Below are 23,929 nucleotides of genomic sequence, written 5' to 3'. Positions count from 1 at the left end.
CTGCTGGGTCCCTCCCTGCACTAGGTCCCCAGCACCTCTTTCCAGAACCAGCTTCCGTGTGCCCTGTGCAACTGAATGAAAATGTCCCCCGCATCCCCAACTGCAGCCCCGAAGCCCACACTTGTCCCTCTCTGCCCCCGTTTATAGTCAACTCAGATGATTACTTATTGGAGGACTGACTAACCTTCCAACCCTCCGTCCAAGAACAGATCAATAAGTGATGGGAGTTCCAGAAGAGGGGCTTGAGGGGGGGTCCATGGGAGGAGAGAGGGGTCTCTGGAAAGCCTGCATGGGGTGAAGCCTGCTAACTATCCGGCACTAACCCGCTCTCTGTCCTCTGTTCCCTGTGCTCCCCTGGCGGTGAGGCAGCTACAGGTATGGAAACCGTTTGTCTGGCGCCCTTGGCCTCTCTAACAGCAGCTGGGTAGGGGGGTCTCCCTTGGCGGTTCTCATCCTGGGTGGACCGAGGTGGGGAGTGGGGTACTCTCTGTGAGGGGAGAGGCAGCTTCCCACTGGTCGGAGTCCGTTTGGCATGGCCACAGAGCAGCTGCTCAGAAGGACAGAGGTCAATAATAGACCTGCTAACAGGAGACTCGGTGGTCCCTATGCCCCACATCAGGCCAGTTACATGACCATCTAATGTAATAATTGCTTCTGATTTACTGATCAGGGTTAGACCCAACTGTCACAGGAAACTCACGAATTAGTGATTTAAACATGCCTTGAAGCCAAGAGATGGTGTTCTTGATCATTAGATAGTCATCGTGTGGTCGAACCAGGGCTTACAGGACTCAGCCATGTGCCCGGCTCATCCTGGGCTCTCTGTGGAAGAAGGAGAGAAGAGAGATTGGGGGAGGGGGAGTGTATCTTATAGAGGGCACCGAGGCAGCGGCCAGGCCAGGGTCTAGTGCTCCCATGTGACCTCCCCCTTACTTGGCCTTCCCACTGCTGTGGTAGTGACTGTCACCATGACCATGTTATCCCTGAGCATGTGCAAGTCTTCACTGTGTCTTGTCTGTCATCTTTGAGATAAATGCCCATTGGTGGCATCACTGCATGAGAGATGATTCTTGCAGATGTCCGTCATGATGGCTGTCGGTGGGGGCGAGGGGGAGCTGGAAGTCTTGGGCTGGGGAGGGTGAAGTAGGAGGTCATTGGACACACTGTTAAAAAAAAAAAAAAAGCCGGTGCTGGTGGCTCACGCCTGTCATCCTAGCTACTCAGGATGCTGAGATCTGAGATCATGGTTCAAAGCCAGCCCGGGCAGGAAAGTCTGTGACACTCTTATCGCCAATAAACTACTAGAAAAACTGGAAGTGGAGCTGTAGCTCAAGTGGTAGAGCACTAGCCTTGAGCTGAAGAGCTGAGGGACAGCGCCCAGGCCCAGAGTTCAAGCCCCAGGACCGACCAAAAAAAAGCAACAACAACAACAAAAAAAAACAAACAGGAAGCAGTTAGGAAACTGAAGGCGGGGAGAGAGAAGAAAGAGAGGAAAAACATGTGGGGAGAGAGATACCGAGACCCTGACATTGGGCCAGGCAAAGGTCCCCTCTCTGGCTTCCGTGGTGGCCTGGAGAGGCCTGCTCAGCAAGACATCTCCAAGAAACCACTTTGCAGAACACATCTTTGCCTTGTGTCTGTAGCCGAAGGCAGTCAGAGGTGGCTGGATGAAGAGAAAAATTACAGCGGTGGGCACCCTGCAACACATGCGGGCTGCTGTTCAGGGACCAGGGAGCCCCAAGGGGAGGAGAGAGAGGGCGGGTGAGAGGCCACCCAGTGTCCTTACCCAGCCAGAGCCGAACGGGGCATCCGGAGCCCGTGTTTCTGAGCTCCCCCAGAAACAGCCTGGACCTATGGCTTAGGGGCTGTTCTATTAGAGAACAGATCCCTGGGAACAGGAGTGAGGATGAGGAGCATGGGGAGACTGAGGGCAGCAGGAGAGACCACTTCATCAGCTCTGGGCACGCCATCTCTCCTCATAGCAAGCATTCCAGACAGACGTCTCTGGGTCAAGGCAACTAGTGAAATCCACCCAGGGGTCCCCAACCAGCTCTTCTATGTGAAGGAGTCTACCAGAACAGTGCAGTCAAAAGAGTGAGCAGGGTGCTGGTGCTCATGCCTGTAATCCTAACTACTCCGGAGGCTGAGATCTAAGGATTGCTGTTTGAAGCCAGCCAGGACAGGAAAAGTCCATGAGACTCTTATTTCCATTTAACCATCAAAAAGCTGGAAGTAAAGCCAGGTGCTGGTGGTTCATGCCTGTAGTCCTAGCTACTCAGGAAGCTGAGATCTGAAGATCACAGTTCAAAGCCAGCCAGGGCAGGAAAGTCCATGAGACTCTTATCTCCAATTAACCACGGAAAACATAAGTAGCGCTGTGGCTCACGTGGTAGAGTGCTTGCTTTGAGCTGAAGAGCTGAGGGACAGTGCCCAGACCCAGAGTTCAAGCCTCACAACTGGCAAAAAAAAAAAAAAAAAAAAAAAGCTGGAAGTTATGGCTTAAGTAGTAGAATGCTAGCCTTGAACAAAAGAGCTCAGGGACAGCATCCAGGCCCTGAGTTCAAGTTCTAGGACCAGCGCTCTCGCTCTCTCTCTGTCTCTCTCTCTGTCTCTCTCTCTGTCTCTCTCTCTCTCACACACACACACATACACACACACAGTAGGTTGAATATATAGTAGAGAAACTTGAAACTTACCCTCTTATATCAAGTGACCTGTGTTCCGCACCTGGTCAGCCATTTGTATCTGTGGCTTCCACATCCACAGATCTAACCAACTACAGATGGAGGAAGTATTTGAAAAAAAAAGTTTTCTGTACTGAAAAATGGACAGCTTTTCCCTGGTCATCCCCTAGACTTAATATGGAGATGATGTGAAGTATGAGAGACTGTGTCTGTTGTGTACATTTTGTGTTTCTGCCTCCTGGAACCTGTGACCCTAGGTATGGAGGGGCCGGGGCCTAGAATATGAACCCACTGGTGTGCGTGGGTGCACGTGCCTATGAGTGTGTGTGTTTTAAACAGAATTCATATCTGGGCACCAATGGCTCATGCTGTAATCCTAGCTATTATGGAGGCTGAGATCTGAGAGTAGTGGTTTAAAGCCAGCCCAGGCAGGAAAAACTGTGAGACTCTTATCTCCAATGAATGACTAAAAAGCTAGAAACTGTGGCTCAAGTGGTAGAGTATTAGCCTTGAGCAAGAAAGGGCTCCGAGACAGTGCCCAGGCACTGAGTTCAAGCACCAGGACTAGCAACAGCAACAATAAAAAAGGAATCATAGGTTGTTACCCTGCATACGAAGTCCTGAGGAAGGTACTAGAAACTTAGCAGGTGCTAATGGGAATGATGAGGAACGTGAACGGAGATTCTGCAACATGGCCTTCACACCTTGCACACTTGATTTGATTTTTTCCCCCTGGTTCTAGGACTTGAACTCTGGGCCTGGGCACTGCCCTTGAGCTGCTTTTTGCTCAAGACTAGTGCTCTACCACTTGAGCCACAGTAGCACTTTGGGCTCTTTCTGTGATTAGTTGGAGATAAGAGTCTCACAGACTTTCCTGCCTGGCCTGTCTTTGAACTGTGATCCTCAGATCTCAGCCTCCTGAGTAGCTAGTATTGCAGGCATAAGTCACCAGTGCCCGGCTTGGTTTGACTTTTTTTCACTGCATAATCTAGTTTTATAAGTCATGTTGTTTTTTTCTTGTTGGCCACGGGCTTGAACTCAGGGCTTGAGCCATAGCTCCACTTCTGCCTTTTTGGTGGTTTGTTGGAGATAAGAGTCTCATGGACTTTCCTGCCTGGGCTAACTCTGAACCGTGATCCTCATATCTTAGTCTCCTGAGTTGCTAAGATCACCAGCTTGAGCCACTGGGGCCCTGTCTGCACCCCCGTGTTACCCCGATGGCAGGAGCACACTGTCTGCACCCTGGTAGTTGTAGAATGGGTCATGAGGTCAGGCATCATGTCTGCTAGCTTAGCTCTTCTTTTCCATGTCTTTGGTTATTTCCCAGTGAAGTTTAGAATTGACATCGACAGCAAAGCTTGCTGGGATTTTGTTTAGCATCTCATGGGTTAATTTTTTTTGAGTACTGGAAAATTAATATGATTAAATTATAGAAATAGAAATAATTTGATTTTGAAGATCATGCCTTTTGTTTCCAGAGAGGATTTCTTTTTACTCTTGGCTGGTACTAAGGCCCTAGAAGCACACATATTTGTGTGTGCACCTGGTCAGTTTAAACAATTACAGTGTTTGAACCAACCGTATATATATTAGGTTCCTTCAAGAGCCACTCTAGTTCTGGTCTGTCTTTCTTCCAGATAAGTCTGTAGGTTTTTAATCTAAAGTACTAATTCAAGGATCCCCTGAAAAAGATGAAAGAAGTGGGTGGATGGATGGATGAGTGTATGAATGGATGAGTACATGGGTGGGTGGGTGGGTAGCTGGATAATTGGATGGGTAGATAGGGAGATGGATAGATGGATAAGTGGGTAGATGAATGGATGGGTGATGGATGGATGGATGGATGATGGGTGGATGGATGAATAAGTAGGTTGATAGATAAATGGATGGATGGATGAGTGGGCGGGTGGAGGGGCAGATGGCTAAGGCGGGGGGATAGATGGATAAGTGGGTGGATGCTTGGAGGGGTGTACAGAGCACTGGGCTCCAGAGAGCCCCACAACTCCCCAGTAGTCCTGTGGTCACCAGGGATAAGAGGAGGCCCAGCAGCTCCTCTTGGATCTATCTGAACACTGGTGCTGTTGGGCTCCTTTGGAAACAGCTCTTCCACAGCTAAAAATAACCAAAGCCTCTGGGCTCATCCAGGCCTTGCAGAAGACCAGAGGAGAGGTGTCCCCAGGGACCGTACAGTGTGCCACGGTCCCGGCTCCCCAGCTTCTGACACACACACCCCCAGATCAGGGCTATCTGCTCTACAAGCTTTGCCTTCTGAGCTCGGCTTGAGGCTTCACCTCGTCCTCCGTCTCCTCCAGGGGAAGGAGAAATTCCTGAACATCCTCAACAAGTACATGGAGGTCCATGGCACTGTGTACTACGACAGCCAGCGGCCGCCCGAGGTCCCGGCCTTCGTGAAGAACCACGGCCTCCTGCCACAGCCGGAGTTCCAGCAGCTGCTGCGCAAGGCCAAAGTGAGTCCCGCTGCCGCTGCCTGCCCCAGCCCAGCCGCTGCCTAGCCCGCCAGCCAGCCACAGGTGCCTGCCTAGTCCCACCCCACAGGTGCCTGCCCGCCTGCCACTCCCACGGTTTCCCTCAGCGTGCCCTGCCACCCCAGGGCACTCATGAGGCATCCGGCCGGCAGGGAGGCCCTTGAATGGAAGAGAAGGGCCTGCTGGCCTGCCATAGTCGGGGCCATCTTTACTGTCCCCGTGGTTTCCTGTGAGTGCCCTTTCCCCCTCCCCCCCCCCCAGCCTTGCCTGCCGGACCAGCCCTCACGGACTGACCTTGTGCCACCTGGCTGTCTCAGCTTTTCATAGGGTTCGGCTTCCCCTACGAGGGCCCAGCCCCCCTGGAGGCCATCGCCAATGGCTGCATCTTCCTGCAGTCCCGGTTCAGCCCTCCGCACAGCTCCCTCAACCATGAGTTCTTTCGAGGCAAACCCACCTCTAGGGAGGTGAGTGCCAGGGTTCCAGCCGGGATTGGGGACTCCAAGGTGTGGGGAAGGGGAGAAGAGACACCCGGGTGGGAGGGCCTTCCCTCAGTCCCGCAGCCCAGGCACAGGGAGAAGCAGACACCTGTCTGCCTCGCCAGGTCTTCTCCCAGCATCCCTACGCAGAGAACTTCATCGGCAAGCCCCACGTGTGGACCGTGGATTACAACAACTCAGAGGAGTTTGAAGCGGCCATCAAGGCCATCATGAAGACCCAGGTGAGCCTCAGACCCGGTCACCGCCACCCACTGCCGGGTTTCATCAGATATTAGAAAATGGAAGCCAGCGCTCGGCCTTGCGGGCCTGGCTTGGCAAAGGAGTCCGCCCCTCTCCTCATCCGTCCCCTCCAAGCTGGCACTGTGCTGGGCCTGAAGGGGGAAGGGGCAGGAAGGGGCTGATCAGTTATGAAAAAGCAGGGGGAAGATGAGGTGTCCACTGACTTCCCACCATCCCTTCTCTCTGTCCTCCTGGCTTTCTGCATCCCACGATTCAACGCTCCTGCCCTGGCATGAGCTGCTGTGTCAGCAGGAGACAGTTAGACACATGGCATGCAGCCTTCGTTGGGGAATGAGTGGTTATTGTTCTTTTTTCAGAATGAATGAAATACCTGCTGGGCACCAGTGCCTCATGCCTGTAATTCTAGCTACTCAGGAAGCTGGGATCTGGGGATCAAGGTTTGAAGCCAGCCCTAAGCAGGAAAGTCCCTGAGACTAACAACTCCAGTTAACCAGAAAACAAAACAAAAGTAGAGCTGTGACTCAAGTGATAGAGGGCCATTCTTGAGCAAAAAGAGCTAAGGAACAGCACGCTAGCCTTGAGTTCAAGTCCAAGTACTAGCGTGCGAGCACGCATACACACACACATAAATCAGTTTACAATGTAAAATGCATTGTAAATCATTAATATTTTATAACTAGAAAAATATTTTATAATCAGAAAAAAATCAAGTTCCAGTGCAACCATGAGCTATGTTCAAAGTGAAGGAGCAGTGATTGATTTTTTTCCTTCCTTCCTTCCTTCCTTCCTCCCTCCCTCTTTCCCTTCCTCCCCCCCTCTCTTCTCTTTCTTTCTTTTTCTCTCTCACTGGTCCTGGGGCTTGAACTCTGGACCTGGGCACTATCCCTGAACTTTGGGCCTGGGCACTGTCCCTGAGCCACAGCGCCACTTCTGGCCTTTTCTAAGTAGTATATTGGAGATAAGAGTCTCACAGACTTTCCTGCTTGTGCCAGCTTTGAACTGTGATCCTCAGATTTCAGCCTCCTGCGTAGCTAGGATGACAGGTGTGAGCCACTGATACCTGGCTTTGGGGGCAGTGACTTCTAAGAGTTATTTAGTCCTGTCTGACTTGGAGCTGCCGTTGGTCCCTCCTCTAATGCTCCATGTCTTGGGCAGGACGCGGGCAGGGCTGAGGATGTGTTTTTTACTCCACAATCATTTCCTGAGCTTCTGGTGCACCTGGCACCTGAGCACCAGGGACTCAGTGCCAGGCAACCCCAAGGTACCCACAGTCGCCTACAAAGAAGAGAAATGGGAAGTGAGGACTCGGGTGCTAGTCTGGTCCTGGGATGGGAAGAAAGAAGGCTGGGCTTCCAGGAGCCACTGATGAATGTGGTCCTGTCACAGGAAGTGGGGCCTGAAAGGGGCTGGGCGGGAGAAGGGGGTCGGGCCAGGGGAAGGGGCTGGGCCAGGGAAAGGGGGCGCCTCAGCCCCTGAAGAGAGCTGGGCTCTACAAAGGAGAGAGGTGCCCAGAAGCTGCAAGAGAGCTGGGCAGGATGAGGCCAGCACACAGTGCACAGGGTGCAGGACTTCCTGGGTCCTGAGTGTGTGTCCTTGAGTCGCCCTGGAGGGGGTACTGAGCAACAGCACTCCCACCTGAGTAGTGGGCCAGGTAGCAGGGTGGCTGACTCCCTGGGCTGGGCCAACCAGCTCTCTGCCCCAGTCCTGGTGTGGTGGGCACCCCAGCACCAGCTCCCCCCTGCCCCATGCTTCTGCCCGTCTCTCCCACAGGTAGACCCCTACCTGCCCTATGAGTACACCTGCCAGGGAATGCTGGAGCGGATCCACGCCTACATCCAGCACCAGGTGGGGGCGCCCTCTGTTGCCTGCCTTGGAGCTTGAGGTTTCCACCCCAAACTGCCCAGACCCCACTTGCAGCTGGGTCAGTTCCAGGCGTGCAGTCGGCATAAACTACGGTACCCAGAAAACAGCTCGGCCCCACACCCCACCAAGGGATGCAGACAGGCAGACATGTGTCAGCCCAGAGAACACGCGTGCTCAGGGATGGGGCCCCGCTTCAGAGCCCCGACCCCGCCCCACCCCCACCTTGGCCCGCAAACACAGCAGTGCACACCTTTCACTCTTTAGCAATTCGGTATCAAGCTGGGCACAGAGGGGCATGCCTGCAATCTCAAAACTCAGGAGGCTGAGGCAGAGGAGCACAAGTTCCAGGCTGGCCTGGGTCACATAGAGAGATTCTGTCTCAAGACAAGTTTGGCAACTGAATAAGTGGGGCATACAGGAGTCCCCCTGCCCCATTTCCTGGGATGAGCTGATGAGTCAGGTGGGGAGTGAGGTCTCTGTCCTGGGGAAGGGAGAAAGGCTTACATGGCAGGCGGGTTCAAAGCTGCTCTCTTCCCGGCTCAGAATGCTAGACAGTGAGATCTGGGAGGGAGGCTGGAGGTGACCTACCTGCCATCCAGGTCCTGGCCCTGCCCTGCTCTCCCTGTGCCCAGTCACCTTCGGGGACAAGTCCATGACACTCACAGAATAGCATGTTCTGGGGCCTGGGGCCTCTGGAGCTGAGCCCAGGGGTCATCCCAAGGCCCAGGCCCCACTGTGGATGGGGATTATGGGTAGAGGACCTGAGCCTGATCCAAACACTGAGGCAGAGCAGAGCAGACAGCTTGCAGACAGCTTGGAGTTCAAGGCCTACCTCTGCTCCCCAGCCCTGAACAGCTACCCTGACCTCTGAGCCTCCGTTCCTCCCTGCGGGATACTTGGGGGGGGGTCCTGTGGGGGTCCTGTGGGAGGCCATAGTGAAACAATGCATGAGGCTGTGTGGTTTTCCGTAAGTGCCCAACAGTGGCTACTACTGGAACCTCAGGACTGGTCCCACAGCAGGAGCTGGGGACATCTGTGTGTCCCCGCCCCTAACTCCGCTCTCCTCCTGCCAGGACTTCTGTGCAGCCCCTGCCCCTGCTTCTCCAGGGTCCCACCCTGCACAGAGCTTCTTTGTGCTGGCCCCCAATGCCACTCATCTCGAGTGGGCCCTGAATGCCAGCTCGGTCCCCGGGGCCTGGCCCCCTCCACACTCCCTACGGGCCTGGCTGGCCGCTCCCGGGAAAGCCTGCACCGATGCCTGCCTGGACCGTGGGCTGATCTGCGAGCCCTCCTTCTTCCCCTTCCTCAACAGCCAGGAAGCCTTCCTCAAGTGAGTGGCGCCCCCTCTTGCCTGACCCCCTTGTGGCATTCCCTACTCCCCGAACCCCAGCCTCAGTCCCCATCCCCCAGCCCGGCTGGAGATATTCAATGTTTTCCAGTCAGGAAGGATGGAGAAGGGGTGAATTCACATCACACCCCTCCCCTCCAGGCAGAGCCCAGACAGCCAGGGGTGTTGCCCCCCCAGCCATGCCCTGCCATGCCCCACCCTGCCTTCACCACACTCTGTGGCCGTGGGCCTCTGCTGGCTGGTGTGCAAACTGCCAAAAGCATCTCCCCTGTGGGCTCCGGGGTGCCCCAACCTCTCCAGGGTGCTGTCTTCCTCTCTGTCGTCCCCAGTCACGGGGCAGGGTGGTAGTGCCGGGCTGGGAGCAGCGTCTGGTGATGCTGGTGACACTGGTGACGCCCTGGCAGGCTGCAGGTGCCCTGCGACAGCACGGAGAGCGAGATGCACCACCTGTACCCAGCGCTGGCCCAGCCCGGCCAGGAGTGCTACCTGCAGAAGGAGCCGCTGCTCTTCAGCTGCGCCGGCGCCAGCACCAAGTACGAGCGGCTCTGCCCCTGCCGAGACTTCCTCAAGGGCCAGGTGGCCTTGTGCCAGGGCTGCCTGTGAGGCCTCCAGGATCTACCTGCCTGCGCCGCCCGGGGTCGCGGGAAAAGCACCAGCACCTTCCAAGCTCCAGCCGGGATTCCCGGGCCCGGAGCGCCCTTCCCTGGTCAGGAACCGGCCCTGGAGTGGAGGCCGTGGGGCCTCCACTCCCACCAGTCTACCCCAGGAGGGTCCTCATCCTCACCCAGGCCCGGCGGTGAAGAAGACGGGCGCCCAGAGCTCCATCGCCCATCAGGTGGTCAGAAGCCACCGGTGCAAGGCGGGATCCGGACCAGATGGACAAAGGGCCCTGGCGGATCTGGGGCTCAGGTGGCCCTGACTTGCGGGAGGAGCCGAGCAGGGACCGTGTCGCGGCCCCCCCCCCCGCGCCCCGGTTCACGCAGGGCGGGCCCGGGCCCTGCCTGCTCGGAGGACCTGGATGCGAGGCTCTTACTGCGCAGGGGGCCTAGAGGACCGAGGGAGGGAAGGGGGGGAGCCAGGCCTCCTCTTAGCTGCCCGCGCCCCTCTGCGCTGGGGACCGCAGTTGGGGTTCAGAGGTCACCCAGGCCCTAGCTGGCTTGTCTTCCTCTCCTGCTTGTTCCAACTGTGCATTCGGGCTGCTCCGGAAACCCACCCTGGCATGACCTGCGCTTCAGGGGCCTGAGCGGGAGGGCCGGAAATGTCCACAGCCGAGCCCCGCCCCTCCCTGGCCCCGCCCCTCCGCCCTAGCCCCGCCAACCGGCCGCGCCTCCTCACGTAGGCCTCTGCCCTACCCCCGCCTACCAGCCACGCCTCCCCACGTCGGCCCCGCCTCTCCACTCTAGCCACGCCCCTCCGCCTTGGCCTCGGCCCCGCCCCTCCACCTAGCCCCACCAATCGGCCACGCCTCCCCACGTCGGCCCCGCCTCTCCGCCCTAGCCACGCCCCTCCGCCTTGGCCTCGGCCCCGCCCCGCCCTAGAGGCTTCCACCCCAGAAGTCAGGCCCGAGGCCCAGGGAGCTTCCACGCCATCCGTAGTGCGCCCCCTGTCCCCCCTCCCGGTTCCTCTAACCTCAGCCCACCTCCGTGTGGCATGCCCGCCCCGGCCCCAGGTGCTCCACATGCCCAGAGCCTGTGGGGCTCTGGCCAGACCTCCACCAACACTGCCACCCAGCCTGCCCACGTGAGAACGGGCCGGCTGGACCCTCCCCCCCCAGGAGGCAGCTGGGGGCCCTGGGCACGGAGGAGGGCTGAGCCCTGGCTGGGGGGGGAGATGGGGGGCAGAAGGCCTGGCCGGGCCCTGCGGCCCCCAGAAGGCTCTCCTTCCCAAGGACCTGGCCTGTTGGGGGAAAGCAATAGAGATACTCTTTTCTCTCTCTCTTTTTTTAAAGATTTATTTCTTGAAATAATAAATATTTTATTGGGATGTGAGATGCAGAAGATCAACCGGGTCTCTTCTCTTCCTGGGGTCCTCAGGGCTGGCCCAGCATGAGAGGTAGAGAGCTGGGCCCCACAACCTTTGGGGCTGGGCTCCTGCCGGCCTCCAGCCAGCTGCGGCCATGGGAGATGGGAAGAAAGCACAGAGCAAGTGAGCAGCGGTGGCTTTCCCGCTGACTGCCCTTGGGGGTGGGTGCACTGGGCTGAGAATTTGACAAATGAGTTGTCACTTCATGTATTCTGGTAAGTGCTATCATCTCTGCATTTTCCGGTTGAGAAAGCAGAGACACCGGGAGTTTAAGCAACTGGCCAAGGTCACACAGCTTACACAGTGGGAGGGGAGGGCCGTTCAAAGCTGCTTGGTGAAGTCATCCACCCAGCCGAGTGACTGGCAGGTGCTTGTAGCCTCAGATGGCCCTGCGTTTGAGGCACCCCACCAATACAGGCTTCCTTCCAGCCAAGGACTCTCAATGGGGAAAGGGTCAATTGTGTGTCTTCCCGCTTCCTGAGACAATGGCACTGTCCACTTGGCAGCAAGATGGTACTGGCCAGATGAGCCAGTAGAGCGCCCTCTGGCTGTGTAGAATGGTTGGGCCTAAAGCTTCTCAGTGTCTGAGCATCTCAGCCTGTGGCCTTTCTCAGTCACCTGGCTCTGAGCTCTAAACCCAGGCCCTGGGCTCTACCCAGCTCAGCAACCTGTGGGGTTGGGGGTAGAGGGTGGCATCCTGCTGCAGGGCCAGGGGTCTCCTCCTTCCTGGGAGCCCAGCACGGCTCAGCCCTGCAGTGTTGCTTGCCAGTGGTGTCTGCAGTTCCCTAAAGAGCTTTCCAGTGAGCCAGCCCGAAGTAGGGCTCTGGCATCAGCCCTCCCCTGATACCCACATTTAAAGAGCAGCTTCTCTTCTGGGTGAGGATAGAGGGTAACGGAATTGGACAGGTCTGGGTTTGAATCCTGATTGTGAACCTCACCATACCCTGTGCGGCTTCTCTCAGATTTTGTTCATTTCCCGTTGACCACAGCCCAGAAGTTTTTATATCAACTGTTATCTTATAGTCTGGAGGCCAGAAGTCAGAGCTGTCGGCCAGACTGGAATTCTCCTGATGTTGAGGAAAATCCATCTCCTGGCCTTGTCTACCTTCTGCCCTCTGGGCTTGTGGCCTGTCCCTCCATCTTCACAACCAATCATGGTTGGTGGAGGCTTGGTTGCATTCTCAGGGTATCTTCACTGCGTGAGGTCAGCTGATTAGCACAATCAATTCAACCCGCACCTTTAATTCCCCCTTGCTCAAGGAGGATGAATCAGGATCCTCTGGAGATGTAGGGTGCATATATCTTTATAAAAATATGTAGATAGATGTCTACAAGATCTGTATCTGTACAGAGAGAGATTTATTTTAAGGAATGGCTTCATGTAATCAAAGACACATGGGCAGGTCCAACTTTGCCGAGCCTGCAGAACCTGGAAGCCCCGGGCTGTCTTAGAAGTCTCGAGGTCTTGTGCACATTTTTCTTTGGCTGTGAAGGGCAACCTGCTTGGGTGTGTGTCTCCTTCCAGAGACCTCCAGGCTAAGGCCGAGTGCGAGTGTAGGTACCACAGCCAAGAGCACACAGTTAACCACATCTCGGTGTGACATTACACGGACACCAGTCCTAGGGATTAGGACATAGCGGCTCCCCAGGGTGCGTGCAGGTAGAGACTTGTTCTAAGCACAGCTTCCCATGCTCTATCCAGGCCCTCCTCTTGCCTCCTGATTTTTTTTTTCTTTTTCCAGTCCTGGGGCTTGAACTCAGGCCTGGGCCGCTGTCCCTGAGCTTCTTTTGCTCAAGGCTAGCGCTCTATAACTTGAGCCACAAGGCCACTTCTGGCTTTCTCTGTGTATATGGTGCTGAGGAATAGAACCCAGGGCTTCATGCGTGCTAGGGGAGCACTCAACCACGGAGCCGCCTTCCCAGCCCGTCTCCTGCTTTTCCTTTCCCTGTTGACTCTTCAGTTGTCCTCTACAGGAGAATATGAGTCACTGGGGATTCTGAATAAAGAGGAATTCCTTGCTGGGCAAGTCCTTCCTTGCTTGGTAGCTCATGCCTGTAACCCTAGCTACTTGGGAGTTAGAGAATCGGGGATTGAAGTCCCAGGCCATGGGAAGAAAAAGTTCTGAGGACTCCATCTCAACGAATGGCGGGCCATTAAACATGTCTATCATGCAAACAAGGGAAGCACAAATAGGAGGATCCAAGTCCAGGCCTGTACAATAACCAGGGCAAAGGGGGCTGGTGGAGAGGCTCAAGCAATGAAGCACCTGCCTGCAAGTGGAAAGTTCTCAGTTCAATCTTCAGTACTGCCGAAAGAAAACCAACCATGGTGGTTCCTCATGCTCATGCTGGTGGCTCATGCTTGTACTGCTAGTTGCTTGGGAGGCCAGGATCAGAAGGATCAAGCTTTGAGGCCAGCTTGAATGTACATGCCAAACTCCTTCCCAATGAACAGCTGGGCACTGTGGCAATGCCTGTCATCCCAGCTGTAAGCAGGAAGTAGCAGACATTGTCCAGGCAGGAAATAAAAACCTACATCAACCAAACCAGTGCACAAAAGGGCTGGAGGCAAGCTTGCTTAGCAAGCACAAGACCCTGAGTTCAAACACCATTAATACCACTTTGAAATTAAAAAAAAAAAAAAAACTCCCTTCTGAAGTGGCAGGAAGGGGGGGCGGGGGCAGGGACCATCTGGAGGTGGTTCTCTTCCAGAAAAGAAAAGCCAACCCTTTGGCCAGCTTCTTGGCCTCTTGGTACCCTGAATCTCTATTTAATTTAAATGAAGTTGGCTCCCACCCAGAAAGGAATGAGCTCATCCCCTAGTCCTGGAAACTTCCAAACATCTGGCTGGACCTTTGAGGCTCCGAGTCTATCTACTTATCCCTCACCCATCAATTGTTACAGAAAAACAGATTGGAGAGAGACCAAGGGAGACACTGGAAGTAAGAAAACTCCAATTTACTATGCCAGAGGGCTCCCTGGAGTTTCTATTCCAAACTAAGCACAGCTGGGGGTGGGTGGGGGGTGGGGCGGTCACAGTCTTTATAGGGCTAATAGGGGGGCGGAGCCACGGGTGAGTTTAAACCAGGGGAGGGGCGTGCTCAGGTGGGAACAGCAGGTGGGTGGTGCTGGAGGCTTCCGGCAAAGGCCTGTTCCTAGGAGCCGAGGTGGAGGAGGAAGACTTGGAAGGAGGTAAGAATTTTACAGCCCTGGCCAGGACTACCGTTCGTTTCCAAAGGTGAAGGGTTGAGATTCATCCCGGCCCGGGGCACTTAGTGCTGGTGAGGTCGCTAATCTCAGAGGGGCGTGGGGCCGTCAGTGGCGATCCCTGCGGGCACACCTGGTCAGCCAGGTGTGGCTGGTCAGCCAGCTGCCTGACACACCCATCAATGGGAAGTACCCAGGGCCAGCAGTGTGCAAGCCGTGGCATGGCTGTGGCCGTCACACCCCCTGCGCTGACCCCCAACCCCAGCCCTGGAAGCCTCTCCCATACTCTGCAACTTGATTTGAGGATGATGGAAGGGTTCATTTCCTGGTTTTAATTATTCAATAGAAATGAATGGAAACGCGAGCGGGATCTCTAAGGAGCTTGGGTAACCAGTGAGGGAATGGTGTGGGCAGAGAAGGCTGGAGAGAAGCATGGAGGGAAGGGAGCCTGAGGCCCAACGCCTCTAGTCTGGGAGCCTCCCCAGGCCCAGCCCCATCCTCACTGCCCGGTCCACTGGGGACAGACCTCTCTCTCCCCCACTCAGGACCAGAGTCACCGCAGGGTTCCGGAACTCAGAGCAGGGGACTCAGTTGGCTGGGGGGGGAGGGGCTGGGGGAAGGGAGGATTGCTCCCCCAGATGGCTCCTGGCAGAGTTGGAGGGGCCCCCATCCTAGGTGGGCTCTGGAAACCCCTCTTCCACAAGGGCAGGGGCAGGGCAGGCTCACCGCGTGGGACATGATTTGCTTCTCACCCCCCCCCCCACAGGACGCGGGGAGCCCTGGCCAGGGGCCTTTTTCTGCCCATGAAAAACCAACTGATCTGCTCAGCTTAGTGGAGCCAAAGAGAGCTGGTGCGTTCCCACTGGAACCACAGCCACCCTTCCAGCTTTTTGCTGGGTTAATGGGAGATAAGAGCCACTAGGACTTTCCTGCCCTGGCTGACTCCGAATTTGGATCCTCAGATTTCAGCCTCCTCAGTAGCTAGGATTACAAGTGTGAGCCAAAAGAAGCCTGGCAAAGCCCAGACCATTTTGTTCCTGCAGCGCAGACTCAGTGATACAATCCCACCTCCACCGACTGCAGCATGAGGGGAAAGAAACACGTATACAGTGCTCACAAGAACTGTGCGTCGATTTATTTTATGTTTCTGACATGACGGTTGGGTGTTCCAACACAAGCTCAGGGTCACTTCACCTGTCCTCTGAGCTACTTCACAACCCTGTAAGTTGTAGAAAATCGATAATAATACAAATTATTCTTGTCCATAGGAACACATAGGGAAACTACGTCTGCTGGAGCCATTGATTATTGCCTGCTGCCCCAGGGACCAATTTGCCTGTTTGTAAATTCAGTTCCATCTTCCCCATTCATCTCTATATGTGTTATTCTTTACAGTCTCCTGTGAAAATTATGTGGCTGGCATGTCTGGCTGGGTCTCCCATGAATTACTAAGTGGCATCAAACTTCCCACCCATGTTCATTTTATAGTTGATGAAGCCATGGTTTTTACCTCTGTAAAATTCATCCTTTAGCAATGTCTCACGGTCCCGTGGTGGGAATGTTTGTAATGTTGGCACAGAGAGGTTAAGGCGCTTCCCCAGAGCTGCCCAGCTAGGTGGATATAGGAAGATGTGGCTGTAGGAAGCTGGCTCCCCAGTCTGGGGCTGCCGGCACTATTCCACGTCTGAGGGGGCCGGTGACCTCTGCGCTCCCAGCCAGGTCCAGAGTGAATCCTGCAAAAGGGAACATTACTGCCAGATGAAAGAGGAAAAGCAACGAGGCCAGCCTCCCATGGCCAGTGGCCAGCTAGCCACAGGAAAGCCGCCTGGGCAGCGGGCCCCGCGTGGCACTGACAGAATCTTAGCCACGCCGGGGCTGCCTCTCCCCAGCACTTTGTAACTGCGTGCAGCTGTGTCATCTGATTCCCGTGGATTATGTCTACACACTCGGGGAAACTGAGGCACCAGACACGAAACTGAGGGTTGTTTCTTGTGTGTTTGTTTCCTGTTCTGGCTTATCTGGGGCTGAGCGCTGCTGTCTGATGGGCCCTTACAGCCCCAAGGCCTCCCTCAGTGGGCGCCTCCTGGACTTCAGTCAGTCCTCAGTCCTGGACTCCAGCACACTCTGCCGCCAGGGGGTTCTTGTGCACTGGCCTGGAAAGCTTGTGGATTACTGTTGGGAGTGAGGTCTCCTCCCCCCCAGCCTCTTCCAGGGGGAATGTGGGGCTCCCGGGCACCGACACCTGCCTCGCCCACCTCCCAGGGGCCTCCAGGTGACTTGGAGCTGCCCCCAGGTGACTTGGAGCTGCCCGGAGGCTGCTGGGTGGCTGAGCCTGGCCCTGCCTAGGGAGGAATTAGAAGGAGCTCGGGTGCCAGCTCATTTCCAAGGGAAATAACTTGTTGGGCCTCATTTGCACTCTCCAGGCTGGAGGCTCTGATTAGCTGCCAAGGAAAAGGTGGCTGTTTTATGCATGAGGCTCTACGCCTGGGGGTCTCTCAGCTGCTGCCCCCACAGCCTCCCCACACCCCAGCCAGCCGGCCAGCCAGCCAGCCAGGCAAGGGTCCCCAGGGGGAAGACGCACACAGCCCAAGGCCCACCAGGGTTGACGAAAATGGACTTTCCCTTCCCTTCCCTTCCCTTCCCTTCCCTTCCCTTCCCTTCCCTTCCCTTCCCTTCCCTTCCCTTCCCTTCCCTTCCCTTCCCTTCCCTTCCCTTCCCTTCCCTTTCCCTCCCCCTCCCCCTCCCCTCCCCTCCCCTCCCCTTCCTTTCCCTTCCCTGTCTTCCCCTTTTCCTTCCTTTCCTCATTCCCTCTCTTCCCCCTTTCCTTCCTTCCCTCTCTCTTCCCTTTCTCCCTCCCTCCTTCTCTCTTTCCTCCTTTTCCTTCCTTTACTCTTCCCTCCCTCCTTCCCTTTCCCTTGTATTTCGCATTATTTTTTAATTAGCGTGTTAGTTATGCAAAGGAGTTTTATTGTGATCTTGGTAGATGTGCACACGATGCACATTACCCATCGCCCCTCTCTTCTCCACCCCCTTTAACAATTGTATTGTGCTATTTTCATGCACACATACAGTACTCATTATGTTGCTTGATTTTGTTTTGGGGTGGGGGGGAGAGTCAGTCGTGGGGCTTGAACTCTGGGCCTGGGCGCTGTCCCTCAGCTCTTCAGCTCAAGGTGAGCGCTCTACCAATTGAGCCACAGCGCCACTTTCCGTTTTCTGGTGGTTTATTAGAGATAAGAGTCTCCTGGACTTTTCCTGCCTGGGCTGGCTTTGAACCGATCCTCGGATCTCAGCCTCCTGAGTATCTAGGATGACAGGCCAGTTAGGGTGTGTCAGCGATGTGACCTTTTCCCAGCCAGTTAGGGTGGCAGTGCCCAAAGCCGACCATTCCTGAGTCATCAGCCTTGGCGGCACCGGGGTTGCCGGCTTCTGGAGGCCTGAGCTCAGGCGTGCGCCCGGCCTGGCCCTCAGGCCCCAGGCAGTGGCGGAGGTGAGGTCACTGCTGAGCAGCTTTCCCACTGGGTCGCCTGCCGCTCCCTAGCTGGGGAACCTGGAAAGTTCAAGGCTGACTGCCCATCCCTCCCGGAGAGGGGTCTGCAGAACCCGGGGCTCTGGTGCTGGGCCCTGGCAAGTCTTCAGGGTACAGAAGCCATTGCTCCGCTCCCCCGCAGCCCCGGTGGGGAAGGCCGTGGCCCTGCCTCGGGCCCTGGGGTCCCGGGGTCCCAGGGATGCGCCACCTGTCCGATTTCCCCTTCCTCCCAAGGCTGCCAGAGCAAGAGGCCCCAGGGGAGGCTCTGGGAAGGGGGGAGAGGAGCCTGCTTCTGCCCCTCCCTGAGCTGGGGCTGTCCCTCCCTCCCCTCCACACACACACCCCCCACCCCCCCACCCACCCCCCCACGGCCAACCAAGCGTCAGGGGTACAATTTTCCTGTAGCAAATGTGGCTGAGTTTCTAGAAGCTCTGCCTGGCCTCCATCTTGGCCCCTCCCAGGCTCCTGAGCAGTGAGTCAAACGAACACCCAGCACCCACCATTCTGGAGAAGAGCCTAAGAGAACCATCTCCCCAATTCCCACGGGCGTAAATAGACATGTGTGCAAGGAAACACCTGCCGCCCAAAGCTGATGCTGAGGAGGCTGGGGGTGGGGTGGGGGCGAAGGGGGTGCTGGCCAATCCCCAGAGGAGAGGCTGAGGGTGGCGGGTGCGGCTGCAGCCCAGGAGAGCCGGTGATGGACTCGCAGACAGCAGAGCGAGGGGACAGTGACCAGCAGAGCGAGGGGCAGGGCCAGGCGGAGACTGAGCTGATGGGGTTACCATGGCTACGGGGGGGGGGCGATGGGAGGTCTGTCCAGGAAACAACTGCACAGGTGGCGTTTCTCCCTCCACCCCAGCTGCACCCTGGAAGGGCCCACGAGCAGTGTGGCCACCGCCGTCACTGTGGAACTGAGGAAGATGGCAGAGTCCCGCACACCCAGCTTGGGGAGGGGTGGGGGGCACCGGGTAGCTCTTCCTTCCCTGAAGCTTGCCCACCCCCTCCCCAAACAGACTGGAAGGCCCAGTACACGGCAGCAGCCGCGCAGTCCTCAGCCTCCTCTCGCGTGTGAACGCGGGGAAGGCTCTGAGAAGCCCCGAAGCAGAGAAGAACCAGGAAATGCGGGAAATGCTGGCTCTGGAGAGCAGCAATGGTTCATGGAACAGAAAAGGTAGCATCTAAACATTCTAGTGAATATGTTTGAAGGAATTAGAGTGCTCTATATAGTTTTTTGTTTTTTTTTTTTGTCGGTCGTGGGGCTTGAACTCTGGGCCTGGGCGGTGTCCCTCAGCTCTTCAGCTCAAGGCCAGCGCTCTACCACTTGAGCTACAGCGCCGCTTCCTGAAGGAATTAGAGAAGGTATTCCAGCCAGGCACCAGTGGCTCAGGCCTGTCATCCCAGCGACTCAGGAGGCTGAGATCTGAGGATCGCAGTTTAAAGCCAACCTGGGCAGGAAAAGTCTATGAGACTCTTCTCTCCAATAAACACTCAGCAAAGGCCGGAAGTGGCGCTGGGGATGATGGAAGTCTCTGTTCTGCCTTGAACAGTGGGACCTGAGGGTGAATTGTTTACTGTTCCCATCAATGCCATCGACATACACACACACACACACACACACACACACACACCACACACACCACACACACACCACACACACACACACCACACCACACACACACCACACATACCATCACACACACACACCACGCACACCACACACACACCACACACACCACACACATACACACCACACACACACCACACACACACCACATACACCACACACACACCACACACACACCACACACACACACCACATACACCACACATACAATCACACACACACCACACACACACACCACATACACCACACATACCATCACACACACACCACACACCACACACATACCATCACACACACACACCACACACCACACACATACACACCACACACAGACCACACCACACACACACACACACACACCACACCACACCACACACACACCACACACACACACATACACACACCACACCACACACTACACACACACACCACACACCACACATACCACACACACACTACACACACACCACACACACACCACACATACCATCACACATACACACCACGCACACACACCACACCACACACACACCACACCACACACACCACACACACAACACACCACACACACAACACACCACACACACACCACACACACACACACACACACACAGAGCAATTGGAAGCTCCAGGAAAAAATACAATTATATAATTAGCACCCTAACTCAAATGAGGTTAAGTAGCATGTTAAGCCATTGAGTCAAAGTAAGAAGAGAACTTTTGATGTTAAAAGTAGTCTCCTTGGACTGGGAATGCGGTTAGTGGTAGAGTGCTTATAGCATGCATGAAGCCCTGGGTTTGATTCTTCAGTACCACATACACAGAAAAAGCGGGAAGTGGCGCTAGGAGATTAAAGGCAGGTAAAACGCATCCAGATACATATCACCTGTCCTTTTTAAACCATGAGAACCAAGCGGAGCCGTGGTTGGAGCTCAGGGACAGCCTGTGTGTGCCAGGACCTTTGCCAGTGTGGTTGTGGAAGCCGGGCGAATGTTGTTGGGAGCGTGCGGTGCTGCGCCCTCGTTAATGCTGTGGAAGCCATGCCGGGGCACTGAAGGCTTCCCGGGTTCTGGTTAAAAGGTTTCAAAGACCCAGAGCCATAGCAGCCACGGCTTTCCAATTTCCAGACACACCGGGGGAAGGAGGAGGAAGGAGCTAAACGCTCAGCTTTCACGCCCGTGTTGCCCAGGAGCTTTTAGATAAAACTGAAGCAGCAAGAACTAGCCATGTATTGCCTTATCTACGGTTTCCAAGAGAACCTCCAGGAAGACAAAAATCAGAAGTGACTTTAAGGGGACACCTGGGAGGGTGGAGGATGAAAGGGAAGGAGGGGAGGAGGGGAGAGGGAGGGGGAAGGAGAGGAGGGCTGATGAGCCAGCAGGCTCTCTGCACCCTTGATTTTCACCCTAGTGCATGGTATCTTCATAAAGTTGGGACACGAAACAAAATCAAACAAGCATGCACACTGTGTAGGCAGGGGTGGGGGTGGGGGTGGGGGGAGGGTAGGTGGGGGGGAGAATGGGGGGAGCAGTCTTGCAATGTCCACCTGAGCCCAATCTCTCTACCCATCTGCAAATGTCCTTTAGCCATGTCTGGGCATTCGTCTGCTTGGGTGACCCCAACAAAGTGAAAAAGAGGAATATATATATATATATAATATTATATATATGTATATGTGAGGTTTTCTTAGGGTTCTGAAGGCTGTTTGTGGTGGTCTCTCCTGGCTCACAGGCTGCTGCTTTCCTCCCTGGGGAGGAGAAGGGGAGAGAGGAGTAGAGAGGGGAAAGGCGGGGGAGGGGAGGGGTGGAGGAATCCCTTCTTGTAATAGGGCCACCGTCCTATGGGGTTAGGGCTCCACCCCTAGGACCCTCACTACAGTCTAAACCCCCATCTCCAGACCCATCTCCAGGGCTTGGGAGTGTCTCTCTGGGACACTTCCTCAGATGGGAGGAGCCCCAAACCCCTCTACCCAGGGCCCCAGAAACACTGCAGTTTGGAGTCCAAACATGATAGAAATTCCAGACTTCACTGGGCCCAATGCTATCGTCTCCAGCCATGTCCACTCCCCCTTGGACCACGAGAGAGGGACATGGCCCCCCACGACCCGTGCCCAGAGGCCCAGACAAGCCAGAGTCTACAATGTACGTATGAGCCAGGTGCTGGAGACTCGCATCTGTCACCCTAGCTACTCCGGAGGCGGAGATCTGAGGATCACCGTTCAAAAGCCAGCTGAGCAGACAACCGGCTGCCTTTCAGTGGGCAACCATATTAGGTTCTCACCAAGGCCCACAGCTTACACGTCCCGTGTTCCGAGAGCCCTGAAGATATAAGAGGAAATCTTAGCGGTACCACTGAAGTTAGTTGTACCCACAAACTAGCTGGGCATTGTGGCTCACGCCTGTAGTTCCAGCGATCTGGAGGCTACAGCAGGAGGATTCTGAGTCGAGGTCAGTTAAGTATCCGAGCTTCTGATCCCACTTTCCAAGGGGCCAAGTGATGGGATTACAGGTGGGCACCATGCTTGTCTATGAATGTGTATATATATTCTTTTTGAGGTAATAAATTTGAGCTCAGGGCCTTGAGCTTGCTGGGAAGGTGCTCAACCACTTGAGCCACAGCGGGGCTGCCTCAGCCGCTGGCTGGTTTAGAGAGCAGTGATCTCAGCCAAAGAGCATCTCTGTGGGCCCCCGCGCCCCCTCCCCCAACCCCAGCACCTGAGCCACACTTCCCTCCTTCACCAGTGCATGGATTGCAATTTCCATGGCTACGCTACGACAATCCAGCAAGCGTTCCCGTTCCCAGTGGTCTCTGAATGCCTGCCGTCTGCGTGTAAATGTCATCGATGTACGTAGGTGTTTCATAGCTCAGGGAAGTTCAGACGTCTGAAGGTTCAGTGTTGGAGTCTGCTGAAGTCATCTGGCATGACGTCCCGGAGGAAAATGGCAGCAGATGGCCTGGCTCTCTGTGCCACACTTGCTTTTGGGTAGAGCCCTGGAGACGTGTGTGAGCTGGTGTTTCTGTGCTCACGTTCCAGGAATCCTGGGCAGCTGGGCAGAACTGTGGTCGGGGCAAAGAGTCCGAGGTAAGAGAGAGGGGTCAGCAGGCCTCGCCCGGAGAGTGGCTTCCCGCTTCTTCCTTCTGTCCAGAAGGAGGAGGTCAGCCACGCGCCAGTGGCTCACGCCTAGCATCCTCGCTGCTCAGGAGGCTGAGATCTGAGGACTGGGACACTTATTTCCAATTCACCAAAAAAGCTGGAAGTGGAGGTGTGGCTCAGCCTTGAATGAAAATGCTCAAGGACAGCACCCAGGCTCTGAGTTCAAAACAGAAGGATGGTTTTCGGTTTTCTCTCTGGCTTTGGGGAAGCTGGGGTCTGGAGAGGAACGGGGAGAAACAAGAGGGCCGGCTTGGAGGGCCAGGTCTCCACTTGTCTTCAAGCGAAGGGGGCCGGGGTGGGGGCGGGGGGCACCAGCCCTTAGCAGTGAGGAAGCAGCATTTTTTGTGGGCTTGGAGAGTTCTGGAAAATCTTGGGATTCAAGGTTCTGGAGAACATCGGCTTGTACTCAGGGTCTGGGCGCTGTTTTGAGCTTTGGTGCTTAAGGCTAGTGCTCTACCACTTTGAGCCACAGTGCCACTTCCACTACCACGTCTTGGTCTTTAACCTTCCCATGAGCTCTGCCACTTCTTCCCTCCCTCCCGGGAGGGAGGGAGGGGAGGGAGGGAGGGAGGGAGGGAGGGAGGGAGGGAGGGAGGGAGGGAGGGACCCTCCCTTCCCTCCTCCCTCCCCTCCCTCCCTCCCTCCTTCCTTCCTTCCTTCCTTCCTTCCTTCCTTCCTTCCTTCCTTCTTTCCTTCCTTCCTTCCTTCCTTTGTTTCTTCGTTTCTTTGTCCCTTTCTTTCTTTCCCTCTCTCTCTCATATTAGTCACGCAGAGGGAAAGTCACTGTTGCATTTCCACATTTGTCTATAAACCGTTCCAGCCCAGCTCACCCCTCTATCCCTCTCCCTCGCTCTATTAACTTTTGTTTTATTTGTCTGGCACGGCCGGGATTGAACCCACCGTCCCTGCGTGCCAGGCAAGCACTCTGTCACGGAGCTGTGCCCCTGCCCGTGTTCATGCGCACACACAAGTGCCACCAGCCCCCCCAGTGCCACCTGCAGTTTCCAGCACCGCACGGCTGTCCGTTCCCATGTTGCATTCACCCACCTGCATCGGCCGGGAGACTGGGGCTCAAGCCGGGGGCCATGTCCCCACACTGCGTTCCCTGACTGCGTTTCGTGCCCAGAGGGACCCAGGAGCCCCGACCCTTCTTCACCCAGGAGTCCCAGCTGGGCCTGTGCTGACCATGGGTGTGACTCCGCTCCCTACAGAGGGACCAGAGGACAGTCCTTAAAGAAGCCGAGGCAGCCTGCCTTGCCCTGGACGCCAGCAGGG

The 23,929-nt window shown here is 55.8% G+C and overlaps 1 protein-coding gene across 1 annotated transcript in view; it reads left to right on the top strand.

The window, feature by feature from the left end:
- The window catches only part of Mgat5b (alpha-1,6-mannosylglycoprotein 6-beta-N-acetylglucosaminyltransferase B), a 46,279-nt gene extending 35,164 nt beyond the window's left edge, over nucleotides 1-11,115 (top strand). The window contains exons 12-17 of the mRNA XM_069992915.1: nucleotides 4,997-5,152; nucleotides 5,488-5,634; nucleotides 5,772-5,888; nucleotides 7,678-7,752; nucleotides 8,844-9,100; nucleotides 9,523-11,115. Of these exons, the coding sequence (XP_069849016.1) occupies nucleotides 4,997-5,152; nucleotides 5,488-5,634; nucleotides 5,772-5,888; nucleotides 7,678-7,752; nucleotides 8,844-9,100; nucleotides 9,523-9,721 (951 nt within the window). The 3' untranslated portion in view covers nucleotides 9,722-11,115. The remainder of the gene's footprint in view (nucleotides 1-4,996; nucleotides 5,153-5,487; nucleotides 5,635-5,771; nucleotides 5,889-7,677; nucleotides 7,753-8,843; nucleotides 9,101-9,522) is intronic.
- Nucleotides 11,116-23,929: the final 12,814 nt, after the last annotated feature.

Source organism: Dipodomys merriami, unplaced genomic scaffold, assembly GCF_024711535.1.
Source record: "Dipodomys merriami isolate MVZ:Mamm:240054 unplaced genomic scaffold, mDipMer1.0.p SCAF_42, whole genome shotgun sequence".
Taxonomy (NCBI): Eukaryota; Metazoa; Chordata; class Mammalia; order Rodentia; family Heteromyidae; genus Dipodomys; species Dipodomys merriami.
This window is presented reverse-complemented; position numbering and strand designations above follow the sequence as displayed.